Source organism: Thunnus albacares, chromosome 23 (assembly GCF_914725855.1).
Source record: "Thunnus albacares chromosome 23, fThuAlb1.1, whole genome shotgun sequence".
NCBI classification, from domain to species: domain Eukaryota; kingdom Metazoa; phylum Chordata; class Actinopteri; order Scombriformes; family Scombridae; genus Thunnus; species Thunnus albacares.
The window spans coordinates 6,724,718-6,744,505 of NC_058128.1; the positions used below are offsets into that span (position 1 = coordinate 6,724,718).

A 19,788-nucleotide genomic window follows, 5' to 3' on the forward strand; every position below is an offset into this window, starting at 1 on the left:
AAAATTGGGTGATAATTCTTTGTGTGTGCATCACTATGAGTGAACCATTTAACACTGCACACAGTCATTTGATCCATTTTTAATATAAAATATTGATTAGAGCAGCTTTAAATTCTTAAGAAAAGCAGCAAATTGTCACTTTTGAGACAGTTGTACCAGCAAATGTTTGGCATAACTGCTTGATAAATAGCTTAAACAATTAATTGAATATCAGAATATTTTCTACTGAATTGTTCGACTGACAGCACTAATATTATATATTTGCAATCCATCCTCCCCAAATCTAAATGTAAATCGGCACTTTGTGTCATGTTAACTGGTCATCCATCCCATATGCAAATGCTCGTACAAGCCTATTTTCTCAACTGTCTCATATACGTTGAGTCAAAATGGGGTCATCCCCTCCATTAGTTAGGAGCCTCTTTTGAAAGGTTGAACTGCTCGCACCTCCAGGGTAACCAAATCTCACCTATCCACACAAAGACATGCCACACACTGGGCATCTTTTAGAGACTGTGTGACCTCAGGCATGACCTCTCTACGCCCTGCTGATGACCCCCTCCCTCTCCTCCTCCTCCTCCTCCCTTCTCCTCCCTCAGAGGGTGACCATGCCTTTGGCCTCTAAAAGGTCAAACAAAGCGCACAACCACCAGGATCCTCTGGGTGACATCTTTTTTTTTCATGAGTGGAGTTTTCCTAATTCTAACAGCGCAGTTAAACAGGGAAAGTCTTGTTTTTATATGTTTGGGAAGCTAGAAAATCTGCATTTTATAGCTGAAGGGAATTCCACTGATTGTATGCTATGACAATGGATGTATATTGTGCAGATTTAACAAGCTAATAAATCCAAGCATTCTCTCTCAAAATATCCACAAATTGTGTCCCAGTTACAGAGATGAAAATGGATGTGGTCACTTGTTTTGGTCTCTTTCTTGTCAGAAATATACAGAAAATCAAGTATCATATTGTACAGCGGAGTTAACATTTGGGAAAGGCGTAAAACTAGAAATTATGAAGTAAATATCTGTGATCACTGGTACGGTTGTGGGCTTTGTTTAGCTCAAGGTCCCCTTAATCATTCACTAATTCATCATTGAGTTTTTCTTTCCATTAAAAGAGTACATCAGCAATTTTGCATTGCACTTCCTTAAAGTTGGGGGACTTGGGAAAGAAGGATTAAAAAGGCAATTTGAAGCAGTAGGAGTAATATAACGTAATATAACAAAGGGGTTCTGTAAAAATTGACTTTAGAAAGGTCCTCCTGAGCCATGGAAGAGATTATACAACCATTATCCCAGGAAAAGTCATTTCCCATCATGATTGTTAAACTGATTTTGGTTTGCAAAGGTGGTGGCGCATTTCAGCAGCCCTGGAAGTTGCTCAGTGTCCTCTTGATCACTTTCTTCATACATGTTATAAACCCATTATAATTTTGTCATTCTGTTTCCATGCTATGTTTCTGTAATTTGTCTTTCTTGGTCTATTCTCTACACACAACATCTATTGCTTATCTGTCTGTCCTGGGAGAGGGATCCCTCCTCTGTTGCTCTTCCTGAGCTTTAGGGAGTTTTTCCTTATCCAAATCAATGGTGTGAGGACAGTGGATGTTGTATTGCTGTACAGATTGTAAAGCCCCCTGAGGCAAATTTGTGATTTTTGATATTGGGCTCTACATATAAAATTGATTTGACTTGAAAATTGAATTGAAACATAAAGTATCATCCCAATACATGATGCAATCACCCATTATACCAAACACTAGCAAGATGCATTATTGCCTAAAGGTTTTGCAAAATTGCACCAACAAAAGCCTGAGATGCTACATTTGAGATTAAATGTTTGATTTAAAAATGCAATATATTATATACTATTAACAATGTATCAAATGACTATGTATAATTGAGAGGTGTTGTTTGTAGTGATGAACCCTCAGATAATTATCACCAACTCTGCTGAGTTTTTAATGTCTTTCAGCTCATTGTTTTGGCTTTAAGGCTTTACTGTTTTGGTTCACTCTCATTGCTCTCATCAGCATTGTTTCCGGATGCACTACACTAACACTACCTGCCCATCATCAAACAGCAGACAGACAAAGGTAGTGGCTAACTGGTGAACATAGTGGGGCATTTAGGAGCTAAAGAGCCTGATATTGTTCTCAGAAGTTGATGGAGACAAAAACTGAGCCTAAAGGATAGTGACTATTGGACTTACATTCATCAGGACAGAAACACAACGCTATTATGTTGCTCTGTGTCTGTATTTTGCTAACACGTGTGCCATAATAACTTTATAAGGTGATAATATGTCAATGGTATGTTTACAGCTTGTTGTATTGTCCCAAAGTGGTCAAAAAATCAGTGAACTCTGGTTTGGCTCAACAAGAGAACAGTGTCAGGATGATAATTTCTGAAGGTTTTGTGAAAGCTGATGTCAAAATATTTCATGTTTAAAGCCTGATTAATCCAAGTTTCTGCCACCGGATACACAAAATTCCTTCAGAAACACCAAACACTGAGTAGTCATATAATTAAACCCAGCAGCATTGTCTCTCTGACATCAGCCGTGACGGATTAACAAGACATATCAGCTGCCTTTGGTCCAAACAATTAGCTGCAGCTCAGATGTTATCAATCTCTGATATGATGGATGCATCTGTAACATCCTCTATGAGCACAGCATACATGGACCATTAGCGTCACAGCACAATGACTGATACTGGACAATTGAGTCAACAGCGAGAAAGAAACAGAACATGATCACAGTCTGACAGACGTGATCAAATGAAGGTGGGAGGGAAAAAAGAACGAACCATTAGCTCAAGGGTGGCTCTTCATTTCCATGTGCTGACAGTACTCCTGACCTTTTTCTTGTCTTGCGCTGCCAGTTTTCCAGTGTTTGTGGTCTGTACTGTAAGCACTGCCTCTGAACCATCACTCATGAATGTACACAAGCCGGCCACACAGGTGAAGGTGATACTGCGAGCCAGCTGGCCCTAGGATTAGCAGGCTTAAGTGTACTGGAGGCAAGGGAACGCCAAACACAGCGCTGACAGTGAGGAGACAATGGCTCCTAATAAACCAGAGCTGACAGGGACTGAGTGGGCTTTTACCGGATCAGACGCTAATGGTTAAGACAAGCTCTTGTATTGATTAAGTATTGTTGTTATAGGCGCTTAAGAGGGAGCGCCAGTTTTAACAGAGAGGTGGTATGTCATAGCAACACACACAGATCACGAAAAAAGTGTTTGAGGACACATTCTGAGTAGATTTAAGGGATACAGTACCATGGTTGGACTTGCAGGGAGAATATGAGGATCTGAACATGTTGTACGACGGACTCAGGTCTATGATCCATGATGAAGGCGACCCAGAACCTCCTTCAGACTGGTCCTGCAAGGAAGCAGAAGATAAGCTTTAAAGGGATATTCCAGATTTTTTGAAGTGGGGATGTATGAGGTACTTTACCTTGCCGTCACTGCTTTACTTTGCCACGAGACAGCCCTTCCCTTTGGCACTACATTTTTCTTAACAGTAGGTGGCTAAAATATGTTTTGCTGCTGGCCCCGTCCACAGCAATACATTACATAGCTTCTGAGCCACTACTTCTGCCTGTTTCTCCAAACTGGGGCGTGCCAACCCCCATCTACTGCAGGTAATAAACTGACTATGGATAAGTACCTCGTACAACTCCACTTCAAAAAATACAAACTATCTCTTTAAATAACAGTGTAATTTTTGGGCATCTAGGGTTCTTGATGTACAAGTCTGGTTTGTTTTCTGCAGAGACAATGTTAGGCACATCCAAGGTTTGGATAGGCATGAAAATCTCCTGATAGCATCATGAGCAACTGTGTTTAAAACATCTGGTTCTTTGATAAAAAGTCAATGTCCCTCATGTGTGGACACCTGCAGCATGCTGTGAGCAACCAGCATTAGAGCTTGTGATGCAACTATGGTGCAAATGGATGCATGTACAACAGAAACTTTCTTTTTATAGGTGCTGCTTCCAGTTCAAACTGCATTAAGAGCCTGAAGCTCAACTCATGTAATGACAAAAATGCATCTAAAAATGTCCATACCTTGATTGAATCAGTTTTTTAAATATTTAAAACTGAAGGAGAGAAGTCAACAATAACTCACAAGGAGCATTTTTGGTAAAAATCCAACCACCAAACTTTAAATTCTGTTGCAGTGCTGAGGTAAAATCCAAATGTTCATGTAAGACCTCATCACAGAAAATAAGAAATACAGTTATTAGCTTTCTTGTCAGGAGTTAGATGAAAAGGTCAATACCACTCTTGTGTCTGTAGGCTAAATATGAAGCTACAGACAATGCTTTGCTTAGCATAAAGATTGGAAATGGGGAAACGGCTAGCCTAGCCCTGTCCAAAGGTAATAAAATCCATCTGCCAGCACCTTTAAAGCTCACCAATAAATACATCATATCTCATTTGTTTTATCTGTACAAAAATCAAAGTGTAAAAACAACAAGTTGTGGTTTCAAGTGGGGGGGTTGTCTCGGACCGTTGCTTGCCTGTGGGCAGTCACTTCCTGGAGTTTTCATTGGTTGCCAGGCAACCTCATGGTATCAATCTTCTCATCTAGCTCTCTGCAAGTCAAAGGAATAAGCATATTTCCCAAAATGTTGAACTATTCTTTTTAAACTCTGAGATCTTTGGAGATATTACTAAAACTTTCAAATGGGAATTTATAGTGGTAGAAAAATACTTTTGAAACCAGCAGCTCCTCCCACTTTAAAATTTAAAAAACATACTCCTGGTTTATCAGTTTCTCTTCATTATAAATAATCCCATGTGTGGATACTTGCTTCAGGGAGGTGCATTATGCAAATGACTGTATGAATCCTGCTCTGAGCACTCCAGCTCGTCATTGTGGTGGGGCATGATTGTGGGGGGCTTATGAGGCTCATTCATGCTTTTCAGGGGCTCCCTCTCATCCGTCATAAAGGGGAGATTAATCTTAGATCACGTGGAGCACCTGCGTCCATTCCGCTGCAGCGCAGCATGCACAAGCCCTGTTTACCCCTCTGACCCCTCAAACCCTGTCTGATTCTAGTAGTGGTGCATCCTCCAAAAGAATCCCACCGTGTTGGGCGTTTAGCAGAGCGAACCCCCCTGTGACAGCAATGAGCTGGTGTAAAAGCCCGCCTGCTCCCGTACAGTCGGGCCTCCCCCCTCCTGCAGCCCGTGACTGATTAACCACACACCTGCTGCACGCCGCGTGCCCTCTGTTATATTGTGTCTCAATTATCAACAACAATTTGGCTCTCGTCTTTCTGGAATGACAGTTATAAATGCATGCCAGTTCAAGTTTATAAATGGGGGTCTTTGTCTGGGAGAGAGACTATGTGTGCCAGGTTTGGGGTTATTGTCTAATAGGAGTTGATTCTCGAAGGTCTAGTGTTTGCTCAGGACAAGGCGCAGTCCTGCTTTTGCGGGAAGTCTGATAGATGAACGGTGTTGGGGGTGGGGAGGTTAGAGAGTGAAAAGCAATTTCACAAGGGGCAGTGGCACTCACCGATTTGTTTTCCGGGACTTTCCCTGCAGAGTCACACCTTTCAGAGATGCTGCCAGCTGTGAGGGGCCTCAAAACACCTGACAAAACCACACAGGACACAGCGTCAAGCCAAAGGGAGAGGAAACAATTGTGTGCATGCAGTTGTGGTGTGTATGTAAGTCGTGTTGTAGGCGAGCAGGAGTGCGCGTCCATGCATATGTGTACATAAGTGTTAGCCTCCGGCACACACTTACATGCACTTGTCTTTTGTACTTGAGTGTGTGTGCAGAGATATGAGTAATGTAGTGTATTAGGTCCAATTATGGTCCTTAATCTCTGAGCAAATAATGGCAGAAATAGAGCAACAAAACCCTAGCGGAGCACCTGTCTACAGAAGCGTGCCAGGTGCAAACATTGTTCTGGAGACACAGAGAGAGGAAAGACAAGCTTCCAGCAAACTCAAATGGATTTTCTCTTGTTGTAAATATTGGTCACACAGATGCATGAACAGAACAAAAGACATTCACCATGGTTATCATATTTCTCCTCTGCTGCTAAAGGGCCAGTCCATCCAAATAACAAAAAAAGAAAAATGCACCTTTATTGGTATTTAGGTATTTATGCTTTGAGATATCAGCCTCTGGGATTCTTGCTGCCAAACCAATACAATGAAGGTGAATGGAATTTCATCTGTGGTGGCCATAACATTGGACAATTTAACAGTAACATCTTTCTCCAGAAACAGTGTCCCTGTTACTCTGAATAACCCGCAGTCAACAGTTTTCACAGGAATTATTTCTTCCATAAAGCACTTTGAATGAAAACTATTCACAGCAAAGTCTGTGGTAAAGATATGGCCCCATAAAGGCTGAGGTATTCTTAAAACAAATTAGTTTATTCAAAGTGTCTTCTGACCACATTTAAAGGCAGTACTTTGGTTAAAGCATGTGCCTCAATGCTGTAAAAATCAGGGTAATTGCACTTCACTAGAATGATAATGATTTCCCAACACAGTGCATCATTATATGTAATTTTGTCATCCTGTTTTGCATGCTGTATTTCTATAATTTTGTAATCTGGTCTACTCTGTACACTACATTTATTGTATGTCTGTCTGTCCTAGAAAAGAGATCTCTCCTCTCTTGCTCTCCCTGAGGTTTCTTCCATTTTTTTTTACCATTAAAGTGCTTTTTTTTGGGAGTTTTTCCTTATCTGACTAGTTGTATTCCTGTTTAGGTTGTAAAGCCTCCCTGTGGCAAATTTGTGATCTGTGATTTAGATTTATTGGCAGACTGTGCAAATTTGCAGGTCAAAGTTGAACCATGCACAAAAACAGGAAATGCAATCATGAATTGGTAAGTCAAAGTGGCTTAAATTGAAATGAATGAGTGAATATTCACAGAGAAAGGTGCTAGTGTGTCCTTACCTAACGCTTTATGGAAAGAGATGTCGCTGTTGCTGATGTTTGCTGTGGCTCTGGGTGATGGTAGCGTTGGTCTGTCGGTCCACCACTTTGGTCCATCTTATATGATAATATTGGATAAACACAAATTTGAGGTTTCTGGAGGATGCATTCGACTGACTTCAGTGATCACCAACCAACAACTGTTGGATAGATTTGCATTATGTTCCCCTCAGGATGAACTGAATTAGCTCTTCACTTTTCATCTTACACCATCATCAGGGGGAAAATTTTAGATGTCCCAATACTTTGGTTTATGCCTAGACACCTGCAAAAGTAACGACTTTCCCATCAGCCTCAGCTGTGCTTTTCTTTTTGTTTGACAAATGTTAGCATGTATGTGGCTCAAGTAGCCTACAGCTAAGTGCAGCTTCACTGAGCCTCAAGAATGGCTGCTGACTTGTTAAATGCAATTTTTCAACACTGTGTGCACTAAAAATTAAATTCCATTCACATCCATATTACTGAGATAGAGGCAGTCATCTCTGAGACAAATATCTCAAAACCTACATAAATAAAGCAAACCAAACTACCAGCATGATCAAGATACCACTAGACATAAGTGAGAGATGTTTCTTTGTTATTTAAGTGAGCTGACCCTTTAAACATCTGTGGTGTTTATCTTTCTCTCCAGTGTTATCATATATAGACAACAGGCGCTAGACTAAATGAGTTTTCTGTACACACTCTCCTCAGTCTCTTATCCATTGTTATGTGTGCACTGCATGGTTCTAAGTATCTCCAGCTATCTTAGTCGGACTTTCCCGGTTAATGATCCACTCTAGCGGTTTGATCTTTATTAATATAGCACATCCTGATATCCCTATAAACCCTTCTTCTGAGTTGCCACACCTTCAAAAGCAGTTAAGAGCTCGCAGCAGCATGCCTGGGAGCAGATGAGAGGCGGTATCATAGCTTGTTAAAAGAAAAGCCGCTTGACGCAATAAAGGCATTGCTTACTCTCAAGGCCGGCCACGGATCAAGAAACACACCTACGGTGTCATGTTTTTCCCCCTTGTCTGGTCATGTGTTTTTTTTTTCTTCTCCACACATAAACACACACAGACACACCTGTCTGACTGTTCCCTGTTATTAATGTGACGGTTTTTCGCTTATCAAACGATCTCATTCAAACTGTCAGTAAGATTTGTCAGAGCAGGAGGTTTTACACTCAGTAAACTGAGATTGCTTGTCAGTCACTCCTTTTCCACCTGGCATTAACGTGCTACTTGTATTGTAAGTATCTGGATGATTCTGCTGGATTATAACTAATCCTGGCATTAAGCTTTGTGTATGTTGCTTTCCCTTATGTTCCCATGAACGTCACTTCTTCCCACAATATTAAAGGTCTTTAAATTTCTTCTAAATCTGTTTAAGAACTCTGGGTTGAGCTTGCCTTTCTTTACTATACCCGCTGAAGTCCATTCTAGATCATAGTTCATCCTGAGATCCGGCCAGTCCTGCACTGGAGAGAACTCCTCATCGTGACAGTAGGGACTCGGCAGGGTCTCCGGCTCCAGTCGGTCCAGGAGGAGCAGCTGGACGCGGGACAGCGAGCCCAGATTCCCGGAGTCACAGCCCACCGTTAGCGCTGCCAGGCCTGGAGACAGCTCTGCATGGGAGACAACAAAGTTTAAACTACTATAAAAATATCCTGGGGCACCGAAGCATGAATAACGATGTATCTTCTGTCAAACAGCGTTGTTTTGCATAATTGAATCATTTGGAGAACTGAACAGACCACTGATGGTTCTGCAATGCATCTGTTAACAATAACCAGCCTAACAAGTTATTTCATCTCAGAGATAAAATATTATTTCATTTATATTGTTGGAAAATAGATAATTTCGTCCTATTTAGTGCCATTCCGATGTTTGTTTTAGGAAGAATTGTTGAAACAGGTTGATTTGTGAAATAATGTCACCAAAATGAGACTATATGAATCTTCAGAGCTCCCCACAAAGAAAATGAGTCACTGTAGTAGCCAAATAATGAGATACATGCAATTAAAATAGATCATTTTGGTATTAAACTGTATTAAAATATTTTATATTTCGATTCCGTCCTCCCCCATTACTTATCGTGTTTCACCTGTCCAGGACTTTTACTCTATTTTCAGGTTTCAAGGTTTCAAGTATCTCTAGATCTTGAGATAAACGTTTGTCTCATGTTATGTAAATATTTGATCAGTTATTGAAGGTATAATTTGTGGTGTAACTGGTTATGTGAATGTGATGTAGTACATGCCCGGGGGCATTTTGTGGGTTTTAGGAGGAGCATGTGAGTTTTCGTTACAGTACAGTATGACGCAAGTTGGTGGGAACAAAGATACGTTTGCAAAGATACAGATACAGTTGTAGTGATTTCCCACGTAGCCAGAAACGATAACATAACATAATTGTCTAAGGTGTCCTTTAAAAATTTTTTCACAAAGCATATCCAAAATAATAAAAACACGTTTTCACAGTTGTAAATTAAACTGAATTAAATACAAATCTTTTTTTTCTTCAAAAAGTACAAATTAAAAGAATATATATACATTGAAAAGGGAGCATACACAGCTTTAGATTGGACACAATCCATCAGTCCTAACCCTGAAAAGAGTTCAGTGCAGGATCCCAAATCTTGTCAAAAACACCTCCTCCGCCATTTCTCTCAACCACAAATCATACATAGGTACAGAATCCATTTTCCACACCTGTAAGAGAAACTTTTTTGCTATTATCGTTCCACACCAAACAGCTATGTCTTCATACTTATTGGCCAAAGATGAGGAGCTTGTTGAGGTGTCCTTTTTTGATTGGTTGTTGCAACCTGTGGCAATGCTAACATGCTTACAATGAATATGCAACATCCATCTTAGTTTAGTGTTTACATGCTCTCCACCACCTTCATCAAAACACCAAAAGAGTTCCAGAGACTTGTAGAATCAGTGCCGAAGCTGACGAACACCGAACATCCAAAAGATATTCCCTCATTTGGTGTTTTGATGATGGCGGTGGAGAGCGCTGTCTAACACGTCAGTCCAGAATCTCCCATAGGTGTTCAGCTGGGTTGAGATGTGGTGACTGTGAAGGCCATAACATATGATTCACATCATTTTCATCCTCATAAAACCATTCAGTGACCCCTCATGCCCTGTGAATTGGGGCATTGTCATCCTGGATGAGACCACTCCCATCAGGATAGAAATGTGTCATTATAGGATAAAGGTGATGACTCAGAGCAACTTTACATTGATTTGCAGTGACCCTTCCCTCTAAGGGGACAAGTGGACCCAAACCATGCCAGCAAAATTCCCCCCCACAGCAGAACAGAGCCACCAGATCCCCTCACTGTAGGGGTCAAGCATTCAGACCTGGACCAGTTTTTCCTTTAATTTGTCCCCCGTTTATGTGTCTTTTACCCTCAAAAATAAGGATTCAAAACTAGTTTGAATGACTTGAACTGGGTTATGAAATTACTGTAGATTACAACTTTCTCTCCACACAAACTCAAACCTCCAGAGTGACTAACCCCCCCCCCCCCCCCCCCCCCCCCCCCCCCAACACACACACACACCCCTACCTCCCCCCTCGGGCTTCAAAGTTCTCATCGTCACACCCAATTAAAAGCGGATCAGTGACAGTGTGGCTCCGTGCCCATGCAAATCCCCAGCCCACGCTGGCTGGGTGTAGAGCTGCCATTCCTCTCCGAGGGGATTTCACACAACACGCTCTGCTGCAGGTACCCCGTTACACACACACACACACACACACATTTCCCAGCAGCATACCAAAAAGCTGCAGAAAAGCCTCCACATCCCCCCTTTACATTAGAATAGCTTTCACAGACAGAAAGTTTTTAGTTTGCCCTTGAGAACTGATTGTGTTATGTCCAGTTTGCTCTAGACACACACACACACACACACATACACACACCAAACTCTGTTTTTCAGTTGGGAAGTCAAACTTGTGTGGGTGTCTGTAGGTGTGCTGATGCTTGGTAAAGTAATCCCACAGGTGAGAAAAAGGAACTGTTGCCTTGGCTGATAAATTAAGGAGTCGTTGAGAGGAAATCCCTGGGATAACCGTGGGTGTAACATAATGTGACGAGACACACTTTCAGTTAGGCCGGGAATTAGTCCATCATTAGTCAAAAGTAGCCAGAAGATCGAAAGACACTTAGCAAACAAAGTTGCAGATAACAAATGACTAATCTTGTGATTAAGGTGTTGTATACACTAGTTACCACCCACTTTGTGTCAGAAAGACAGAAGAGTGTGGACACACTTCACATTTAGATGCTTTATAAGGAAAAGGTTCTTAAAAAGTGGATGTTACATACCCAGGAATCATACAGAGTGACACCTATAAACTGCAAGGAGGAGGCTCATATATACCAGAGTTGTTTTTTAAAGTCTTTTAGAGAAAGTTAAAGTCTAGAGTCCTTTAGAGCAAATACAGGTCACAAGTCCTCATAATCAAATTGCAAGTTAGTTGCAAATCTTTCAAGTCTCTGAATGCTAACCCTTAAAATGACAGAAGCTGCGTTAATAGTGTTTGTTTTACAGCTGAGACCAGTCCTTACAATGCACAGGCCTAATAACTGGTCTTTGGCTATGCAAGTCTGTCTGTCGCTGCCTTACTTACTTTCTTTTGTTCTGGTATTTCAAAACTTGTCCAAAGTCCAAAAACTCAAATCAAGTCAGGTCTTTAAGTATGGAGTATCACAGCAATCAAAGTTTTACATCCTTGTTTTTGTGACTTTAATCTGGCTCAAGTCGAAGTCTCAAATCTTAATCCGTGATGTTTACCAACCTGTCATGATCTACATCAGTCAAACTCAACTCAGACTTGAGTTCTGGAGGTGCTGCGGACTGCATTCAGTCATTTCAGTAGTGATCCACTTGGACACGTGACCCAGGACACAAGTCAGGTTGGGTCCCGATTATTTTCAGTCTAACTGGGTCAGGCAGAGACTGTTGCAGTGCTGTTGGTCTGCATGTCAATATGTCTGACATGTGGGTGAACACACTATAAACTCTGATCATGTGTTGCAACACAATGATCGCAGAAGAAAAAACTTGTTTTTTTGTTGTGAGGAGAATTTGAAATCTCAAGGGTAAAATGATGTGTGTTACTGCTATTTTCCACCGCAGTTTCTCTTTAATTGGTGGCGCATCATGCTGCTGCCAGTGTTGGTGTTGTTTGTTTTGGTCTATTTTAGAGTGGGCCTGACCGTCTTTGGGTCTTTTTTTTTTAAATTTTAAATTTTTCTAAGTATTTGTGTGGGTAGATTTTCCTGTTTCAGATTGCTCTTAATTGCTCACCACCACAACTGCGCAATTAAGCAAATCTGTATTATGTCAATTAGTGATGACGAAATGTTCCTGGAGACACAAGAAGACAACTCAATTCATTGCACACAAAAAGCGAAAATACACGCCGCCTACCTTTCTGCATGTTTTGTTGCAACTACTCTGATTTTACTCTGACGTGCACTTTTTGCATGCAAAAAAATGGGCCTGTTTGGAAGCCATCTGGTCTCACTTGTATGTGAGGACAAGTTTTTGACAAATTTCTGCCACTTTGTGATTCAGCCTAATAAATTATTTGTATTTTTTAGTAAAAATCCTGCTCTCTGCAGGTTTAAATCTTTTCTATACAGATGTAAATTGTGCCTCATGTAAATCTCTGATAAAGATCAGGCTGGTGCATTAGTTCACATTTGGCAGAGCATTTAGTTTTAACCCCCTGAGTTGATTTTATCACGCCGTGGTTGCTGTGGCAGCGGCCGCCCTGATCCTTCCACATCCTCAGGGCAAAGGTCGCCGGGGTCAGACAGAGGTTCGGGTCAAGCAAGCAGGTTAAACACCTTGTCAGGGATTAGCAGGCTATGAGGGAGGTGGAGGAAGTCTTCATTGGCTAACGTCTCTTTCCGCAGCTCACTGAACTATCTCCAGGACACACACACACACACACATTTACACATGCTATCTAAAACAGGCATGCACACACACATTGCATTTACTCGGCCTTTGTTGGCCAACACGGGCTGATACAAAGACCTGACACAGTGAGTGCTCAGATAAGCCCATCCCTGTCTGTAACAGGACAGAAGTCACAGAGGAAGGAGAGCATGTCTAATTGAGACATTACTGGGAGCCACACAGAGAGAGAAACAACAACAAACAAACACAAATACATTAAGTAGAACACAATGTTGGCTGTTACACCTTTTCAATCATGGACGTTTTCCTTTTGTCGCAATTTACTGAAAAAGGAGCTGGAACAAAGTCAGCAGCTGATTATCCAAACCTTAATATTACATAATATCAAAGGCTTTAAAGCAAAAATGCCCAAATTCTGTGGTAGCCTCAAAAATGTGACTTTTTTGTTTTTTTCTCATGAGTGTTAACTGAATATCTTTGGGTTTTGGTCTGTTGTTCTAAAAATAGAGTTGTCTGAATATGTGAACATGGACTTTAGGAAGTTATGATGGACTTTTTACACTATTTTCTGACATTTTGTAGTCTAAATGAAAGTTTAGACTAAAAATTAATCAATAATGTAAATCATAATTAGTTACACCCCTACATAATATATATATATATATATATACATACGCATATGCATTTAAATAAGGTCAGCACAATTAAAATGGTTCTTTGAAAATGTAAAAGCTTCAAATTCAGTGTTTAAGTTGATGTTTTGAAAGCATTGAAAGACTAATCAATTAGTTGATGGACAAAAAAAATCAGCAACATTTTTGATAATAGTTATAGTTTAGTTATATATCAAGCAAAAATGTCACACAAAAATGTGTGTTTTATATGATTGTAAATTTAATATTCATGAGTAATTTCAAGACTTCACCCTGGGCTCTGGGAAACCGTGATGGCACTATATAGATTAAACAATAAGTCGAGTAAAAATAGACTGATCAATAATAAAATAATCGTTAACTGAAGGTTTTGTTTGGAGGTAAACTTATGTGTGTGTTCGTGTATACCTGTCTCAGGTGAAGGGCAGCCCGATGAGTCTGATGGCTCGTCCAGAGACGGACAGGAAGTTGACCGAGGAGCGATGGCCTCCAGTTCGTCAAACACATGAGACTGACTGCAGCTGAGCTCCGAGTAACGTGATGCTGCTGAGACGCAGCGTCCTGCAACAGCACAGAGTGGGTGTGTTGATGATAATCACGATCATGATGATGATGAGGATTAGATGTAACTTTAATGATGCTCGTGGGCACAGTGGGCTGTTGCATTAGGAAATAATAAGACAGCAAAGGAGTGTAGGAATAACAACAAAGCTCTAGGAGTACTGCATGACCACACTGCAAAAAGGGAAATTCAGCAGACATATTATCTTTTTATAGGATTATTAGATTATTAAATTCTCACCAGAGATAATTGTGTTTCAAGGTAAATGTTTGTGATATTTCTTAGTAAGATTTTTCAACAAAACAAGACCAAAATGTGGTTTGTATTGACTAAAAAACAAGATTTAACTTGTTAATTCATGAGCTTTAGAGGTTCATAAGCTAAGCTAACTGTGGCTTCACACCCAACAGACAAACATGAGAGTGCTATCGAGCTTCTCATCTAATTCTCTGCAGAATTACTCTTACAAAGTATTTTTTTGCTTATTCCATTGGCAGATTTCTTGGGTGACAATATTCTCAATTACACAAAACGCCACTTGTTTATAGAAGGAATTGTTTGCGGTGCACTTAAAGCAAAAAAACAAATCTGATAATCACAAAAATAACAAAAAGTTACATCATTTTCATCACTACACATTTTTAAAAATAATGTATCATATTACAATTTGGCCACTTGTGCTGTTGGTAAATCCCAGGGCAGTTTTGACTTATAACTAATGAGGTGTAAATAAACAAAGAATACCACAGAGGCCGACAGCTCAAAAAGCTCCTGGAGGACATTTTCTGATGCAGCGTTATCAGACTATAAATCTAGGCTGGGTGCTGTAGTGGGTTTAGTTAAAGCCCGTCTCTTCCAGGTTTTTACACTCTGACAAGCCAACAACTCTCAACACAAACCCCAGACCTCCATGAGTGCCCCTCAGGTGAGGTCGGGGGGCTAAAGTAGTCTCATCTCACCTTCAATAAACACAGGACACGAAACTCTGCCCTTAAGCCCTAATCACCACAGACCTCACTCCAGAGGAATGGTAGAAAACTGTCAAGCTAATCACTAATTCCTTATCTCCTCTCAAAATATCAAAACAAAACTGTTTCACTCTGCCTGGTTTAGAAATGAGAGGATTAGCAAGTGAAACAGTTTCACTGGGTGGCGTGTTTTGTCGTCGTCCTGAAAGAGGCTTGTCGAGGCTTTTCTCACATTAGAAATGCAGAACAGCTTGGCCCGGACAAAAGGATAATATATACGGAGGCTCTAAAAGGAAAAGGCAAACTCAGCTCCTTGGTGTCTGCCCACACGGACAAGTATAAATGTACACATCAAGCCTCCCTCACACAGTCAAGTATGTGAACAACTGCACACACACACCAGCGCACTATTGTGCACTTGAGCAGCTCGACGCTCTACTCAGAGAGACAATGGAAGGACTTGACTTGACACTTCAAAGCATATTGCTGCTGTCAACTCAGCTGTCATTCTCGGACGACGAGGGCCGCACTGAGTCAGGGTGAGTTTTTCGGGGAGGTTAAGGGTGGTGGTGGGGGTCAGCGGGTTTGATACGACAGAGTTAGAGGAAGAGAAGGCCTTCTCTGTGCGCCTGTGGCCCCTCTTTTCCTGGTCACAGTGCCAGTGAAAGGCCCTCAGAGGAGAGGGCAGGCCAGGCCGGGACAGTGCCCCGCTTCATTGTAAGGGGCAGTTCCACTCTGGAGATAGTGCTCAAAACAGGTCAGCTGGGGGTCAACCTCTGGATTGTAGGGGGATCTGAGAAAACCGTGCTCGGGGCAAGTGGCAACCTCCAGGGATGAAAAATGAAGCCAACGCCGAAGTGCCAAAAAACTGCAGTTCCTCAAATGGCCACTTGAGGCTCCAAAAGTTAACCCCCATGTTAAAACGCCCAACTTTACAGCAGAAATAAACATGGTTTTGGTTTATAAAGGTAATTTCCCCATTCATGACAACTGTACGGGGGTAAACTTTTATATAACTCACCCATTCAAATTGAATAAAGGCTTAAAGTTATGCATAATTAAGGGCGTGGCCGCTTTGAGTGACAGGTGCATGCCATCACAGGCAAATCGCTACCATGGTGACAATGTTGGTTAGGTGACGTAACCATGGCGTAATCCCCAGATTCACAGAGTATAGGCGTAGCTGTAGCCATCGCTATTTCAGTGTGTTTTCACAGTTCATGACAGTTAATTGTAACATTTTGTTCACCTAAAAAAGTCTTGTTCAGCGGTAAGTAAGTTTTGTTTTAATAGTTTTAAGCCTGTTCACAAGTGAAAATTAGCATTAGCATTAGCATTAGCGTTATTACAATCAACCACAGACTGTAAATCCACCATGATAACTGAGCTAGCAGCTAACAGTTAGCATTAGCCTCAGCTCCACCCTCTCGTCCAAATATGGTCACTTCTGGCTCCAAAAATCCAAGATGGCGACGGTCAAAATGAAAACTCGAGGCTTCACAAACCAATAGTGACGTCACAGTAGCTACATCCATTGTATTTTTACAGTCTACGGCTTGGTGTTACAAGGGGCTGAGTGGGAACTAAATTTCTTTAGTTTTGGACTTCACTCTTACAGTATACAGTAGGTAACTGCTGAGATCTGGGAGCACGCCACATCTCAGCAGTCACTTTGATGAGAACAGTCTTATCATAACTGTCTGAAATGACAGCCAAAACTACGAAAATAAGACCCAAGTTGTAATAAACCAGACTTATCCTTTAAGCTTTACACGCTGCCACATTGAGCTTGAATTGCCTCCATCTGCGGTGAAATAAATGAACCAGTGACACTCGTCCTGTGTCTGCGGTGAAGAGAACAGCGTGCTACGATACAGCATGGGCCCCCCCGCAGCACAGCACCACACAGAGAACAGTAGATGTCTCTGATAGAAAAGAGAAAATCCCTACACAATTTCCACATTGTTTGCTTTCTTTCATAAAGTTCTCGGAGGAGTCAGATGTCAGTGGCCCGGTTCTTTATCCCCATTCGGAACGGTAAATTAGCGGCCGCAGGAAAGCCGCGGAGGTATTCTATTGTGGCGGCCCTCCTCAGTGTTCTGCCGTCAGCGAGCGGTGGTCAGTGTGGATTTATGACCATCGGCTACACGTCTCCCTCTCAGAGCCCAGAGAATAGCGAAGGCATGGGGGAGAGGCACGGCACACGAGGCAGGGACCCCAACTTCTATTGTTGGGGCCTCATGCCTTTGAACAGGGAATCAAACGGTACCAGCTTTTCATCAAAAGCTCTCCTTTCTATTGCTGATTTAGAGGAAAAAGAAAAGCTTTCTGTGTTATTTATTATGGGGTGGGAGGAGGTGGGAAAAACAGGCTGACAGCAATGCTTTCACAATGTGTTGATGGGGGCAGGAGCATCTGAACGCCTCACTAAGGCAGCAGGCTTTGATTTCTCTGTGGCTTTGTTTATGAGTGGATGTCCAGCCATGCTCAGGACAATCCGTCCTTAAGAATGTGGGCAGGGGTGTAACGCCCGGCCAAGGAGGAGGCTGTGAACGGTCCATATGTGGCCGGCAGAGCTCATTTCTCACCTTTGACAGGGGAGATCGGAGGCAGGACAGGCCAGCGATGAGACTCCAGCTGAGGAGGAGAAGAGGTCAGCTTTGCTACTGACCCTGAGCGGTAAGTGGTCCTTTGCGGACTTGGGCAGGAAGACCAAGTAGTGGAGGGAAAAGCCAGTGTAACAAGGCCATGATCAGAGTGCAAGGATGGGTTGAGACCAGGATCTATGGATGTATCTTGGAGGAGATTTTTGGTGCTCGTACGACTGCTCACAGGCTTGTCTGAACGGGGACGGATGCTTGAAGTCGGGCGAGGAGAGAGGGGTTTGGTTTGACTAAAGAGCAGCTCACAGGGTGGAGGCGTGGTCGTGGATGTGGATTGGTGAGGGTTGGATCCTGCTGGAGGGGAAGAAGCCAAAGGTGACTGCATCACTGGGGAAGGCTGGAGTGGGGAGAAACAAACGCTGCCCTCTGGGTCTAAATCCCTGATATCTGCTGCAAAAAGACAAAGGAAAATTACAGAGTAGCTTCATTAAACACACCATTTTCTACATTAATGATATGATAAAGACTGTAATCCTGAATTTTAAAACCCACAGTTACATTAATTAGTTCTGGGACCCATGTCATAGTATTTGCACCATGCAATCTGGAATTTGTGACCTGTTAATTTTGACACTTTTACCTAATGAAATGAAAATGCGATATCCCTTTATGACAAATTTATCTTCAATTCGTGAGCAACAATCATTTGTGAATTTGTGTTTTTTTTCCTCCTAACTTTAACCTTTATTGTTGTTTATTTAGTCCTGACTATTTGTTGCAGTGATCAAATTTTCCCCCATACTGGAACTTATAGAGAATGTATCTTAATAACTGTTTAGATAGCGGAAAAGTACTGTATTGAAACAACTAAACATTTACATACTGCCAGATGAAAAATCAAAGACACTTCCTGTATATTCATTTTACTACAATGATGTTTGATTAAGAACTATTACGTGTTGTTGCTCATGATTTGGGGAATTTTCTATCTGTCAGTCACCCATCCATTCATCTTATTTACCGAAGAATTCCAGTAAAACAAGTAGTTGATTAAATTATTGCGTCATTTGATCAAAAATTAACCAAGAAAACTAAATATTCTGTGGTTCTTGCTTCTCAAATATGATGATTAACTGCTTTTTTCTGCTTTTTTTCTTCTTCAAGGTAAAGTAATTATCTTTAGGTTTTGGATACCCTTTGTTTGTTTGAGACATCACAAAAAATGATGCACTTTTTTGTTATTTTGTAGATTAAACAAATCAATTAGTTAAAAAAATAAGTGGTGGATTGATCGGTAATGAAAACAATCATTAGTTGCATCCCTTAAGTATTGACAGGAGATGCTACAGCTAATGCTAACTCCATTGTCACAGTAAGTTTTACCAGACAGGACACTGCTCCTGCCGCTGGACAGGACACTGCTCCTGCCGCCGGACAGGACACTGCTCCTGCCGCCGGACAGGACACTGCTCCTGCCGCTGGCGAGGTTCGTGCTCCGGCTGAACAGACTGGAAGGTGGACGACTGAAGTCTGAGAGAGACCCGTGTGAGACCGTGGAGGTCGGCGTCTCTGAGCGCTCTGACCGAGCAGGCTCGAGATGCGGCTTCCAGTCTGGCTCGGCAGCCTCTGTGGTGGACACCAGGGCAGGTTGTGGCACTTTTTCCCTCTCCTGAAGTTCATCTTTTTCCTCTGGAGGAAAAGGGGAGCAGGAGGGAGATGCTGGGACAGTGTTTGTTTGTTGCTTTTGCTTGCTTTGTTGTTTTCCAGAGTCGGACTGAAGGGTGTGTTGGTGGGGAGGTGTTGGATTGATGGTTGAAGATGGCGGAGTAGAAGGGAGTGGGAGACAAGGAACAACAACGGCAGAACGCCTTCCTATCATCAATCCCTCATTCTGCACACCACTTCTTCTTCTGTCAGGGTTGAGATGGAAGAATCCTTCGATAAAGACAAAAACACAACGTTTTCTTACTTTAAGGCTTTAAATATGGGTTTAGATAAGTTGGTGCAAGAGCCAGAGTTTAATAAAAGGCACATTTCTGTTTCTGAATGGTCAACATGGTGCAGGTTGTCTTTTAAAACTGCCAACGTCTGC

General features: G+C 41.8%; 1 protein-coding gene across 4 annotated transcripts in view; it reads right to left on the bottom strand.

The window, feature by feature from the left end:
* The window catches only part of LOC122975648, a 56,737-nt gene that overhangs the window by 24,434 nt on the left and 12,515 nt on the right, over positions 1-19,788 (bottom strand). For 2 of the 4 annotated variants that reach the window (XM_044344174.1, XM_044344178.1), the window contains 7 exons: positions 19,080-19,631; positions 17,682-18,146; positions 13,972-14,124; positions 8,375-8,590; positions 6,943-7,038; positions 5,538-5,614; positions 3,284-3,389 (listed from right to left, as the gene is read on the bottom strand). In XM_044344174.1, coding sequence (XP_044200109.1) covers positions 3,284-3,389; positions 5,538-5,614; positions 6,943-7,038; positions 8,375-8,590; positions 13,972-14,124; positions 17,682-18,146; positions 19,080-19,631 — 1,665 coding nt within the window. The remainder of the gene's footprint in view (positions 1-3,283; positions 3,390-5,537; positions 5,615-6,942; positions 7,039-8,374; positions 8,591-13,971; positions 14,125-17,681; positions 18,147-19,079; positions 19,632-19,788) is intronic. The other 2 variants (XM_044344175.1, XM_044344177.1) reach the window with 2 other exon arrangements.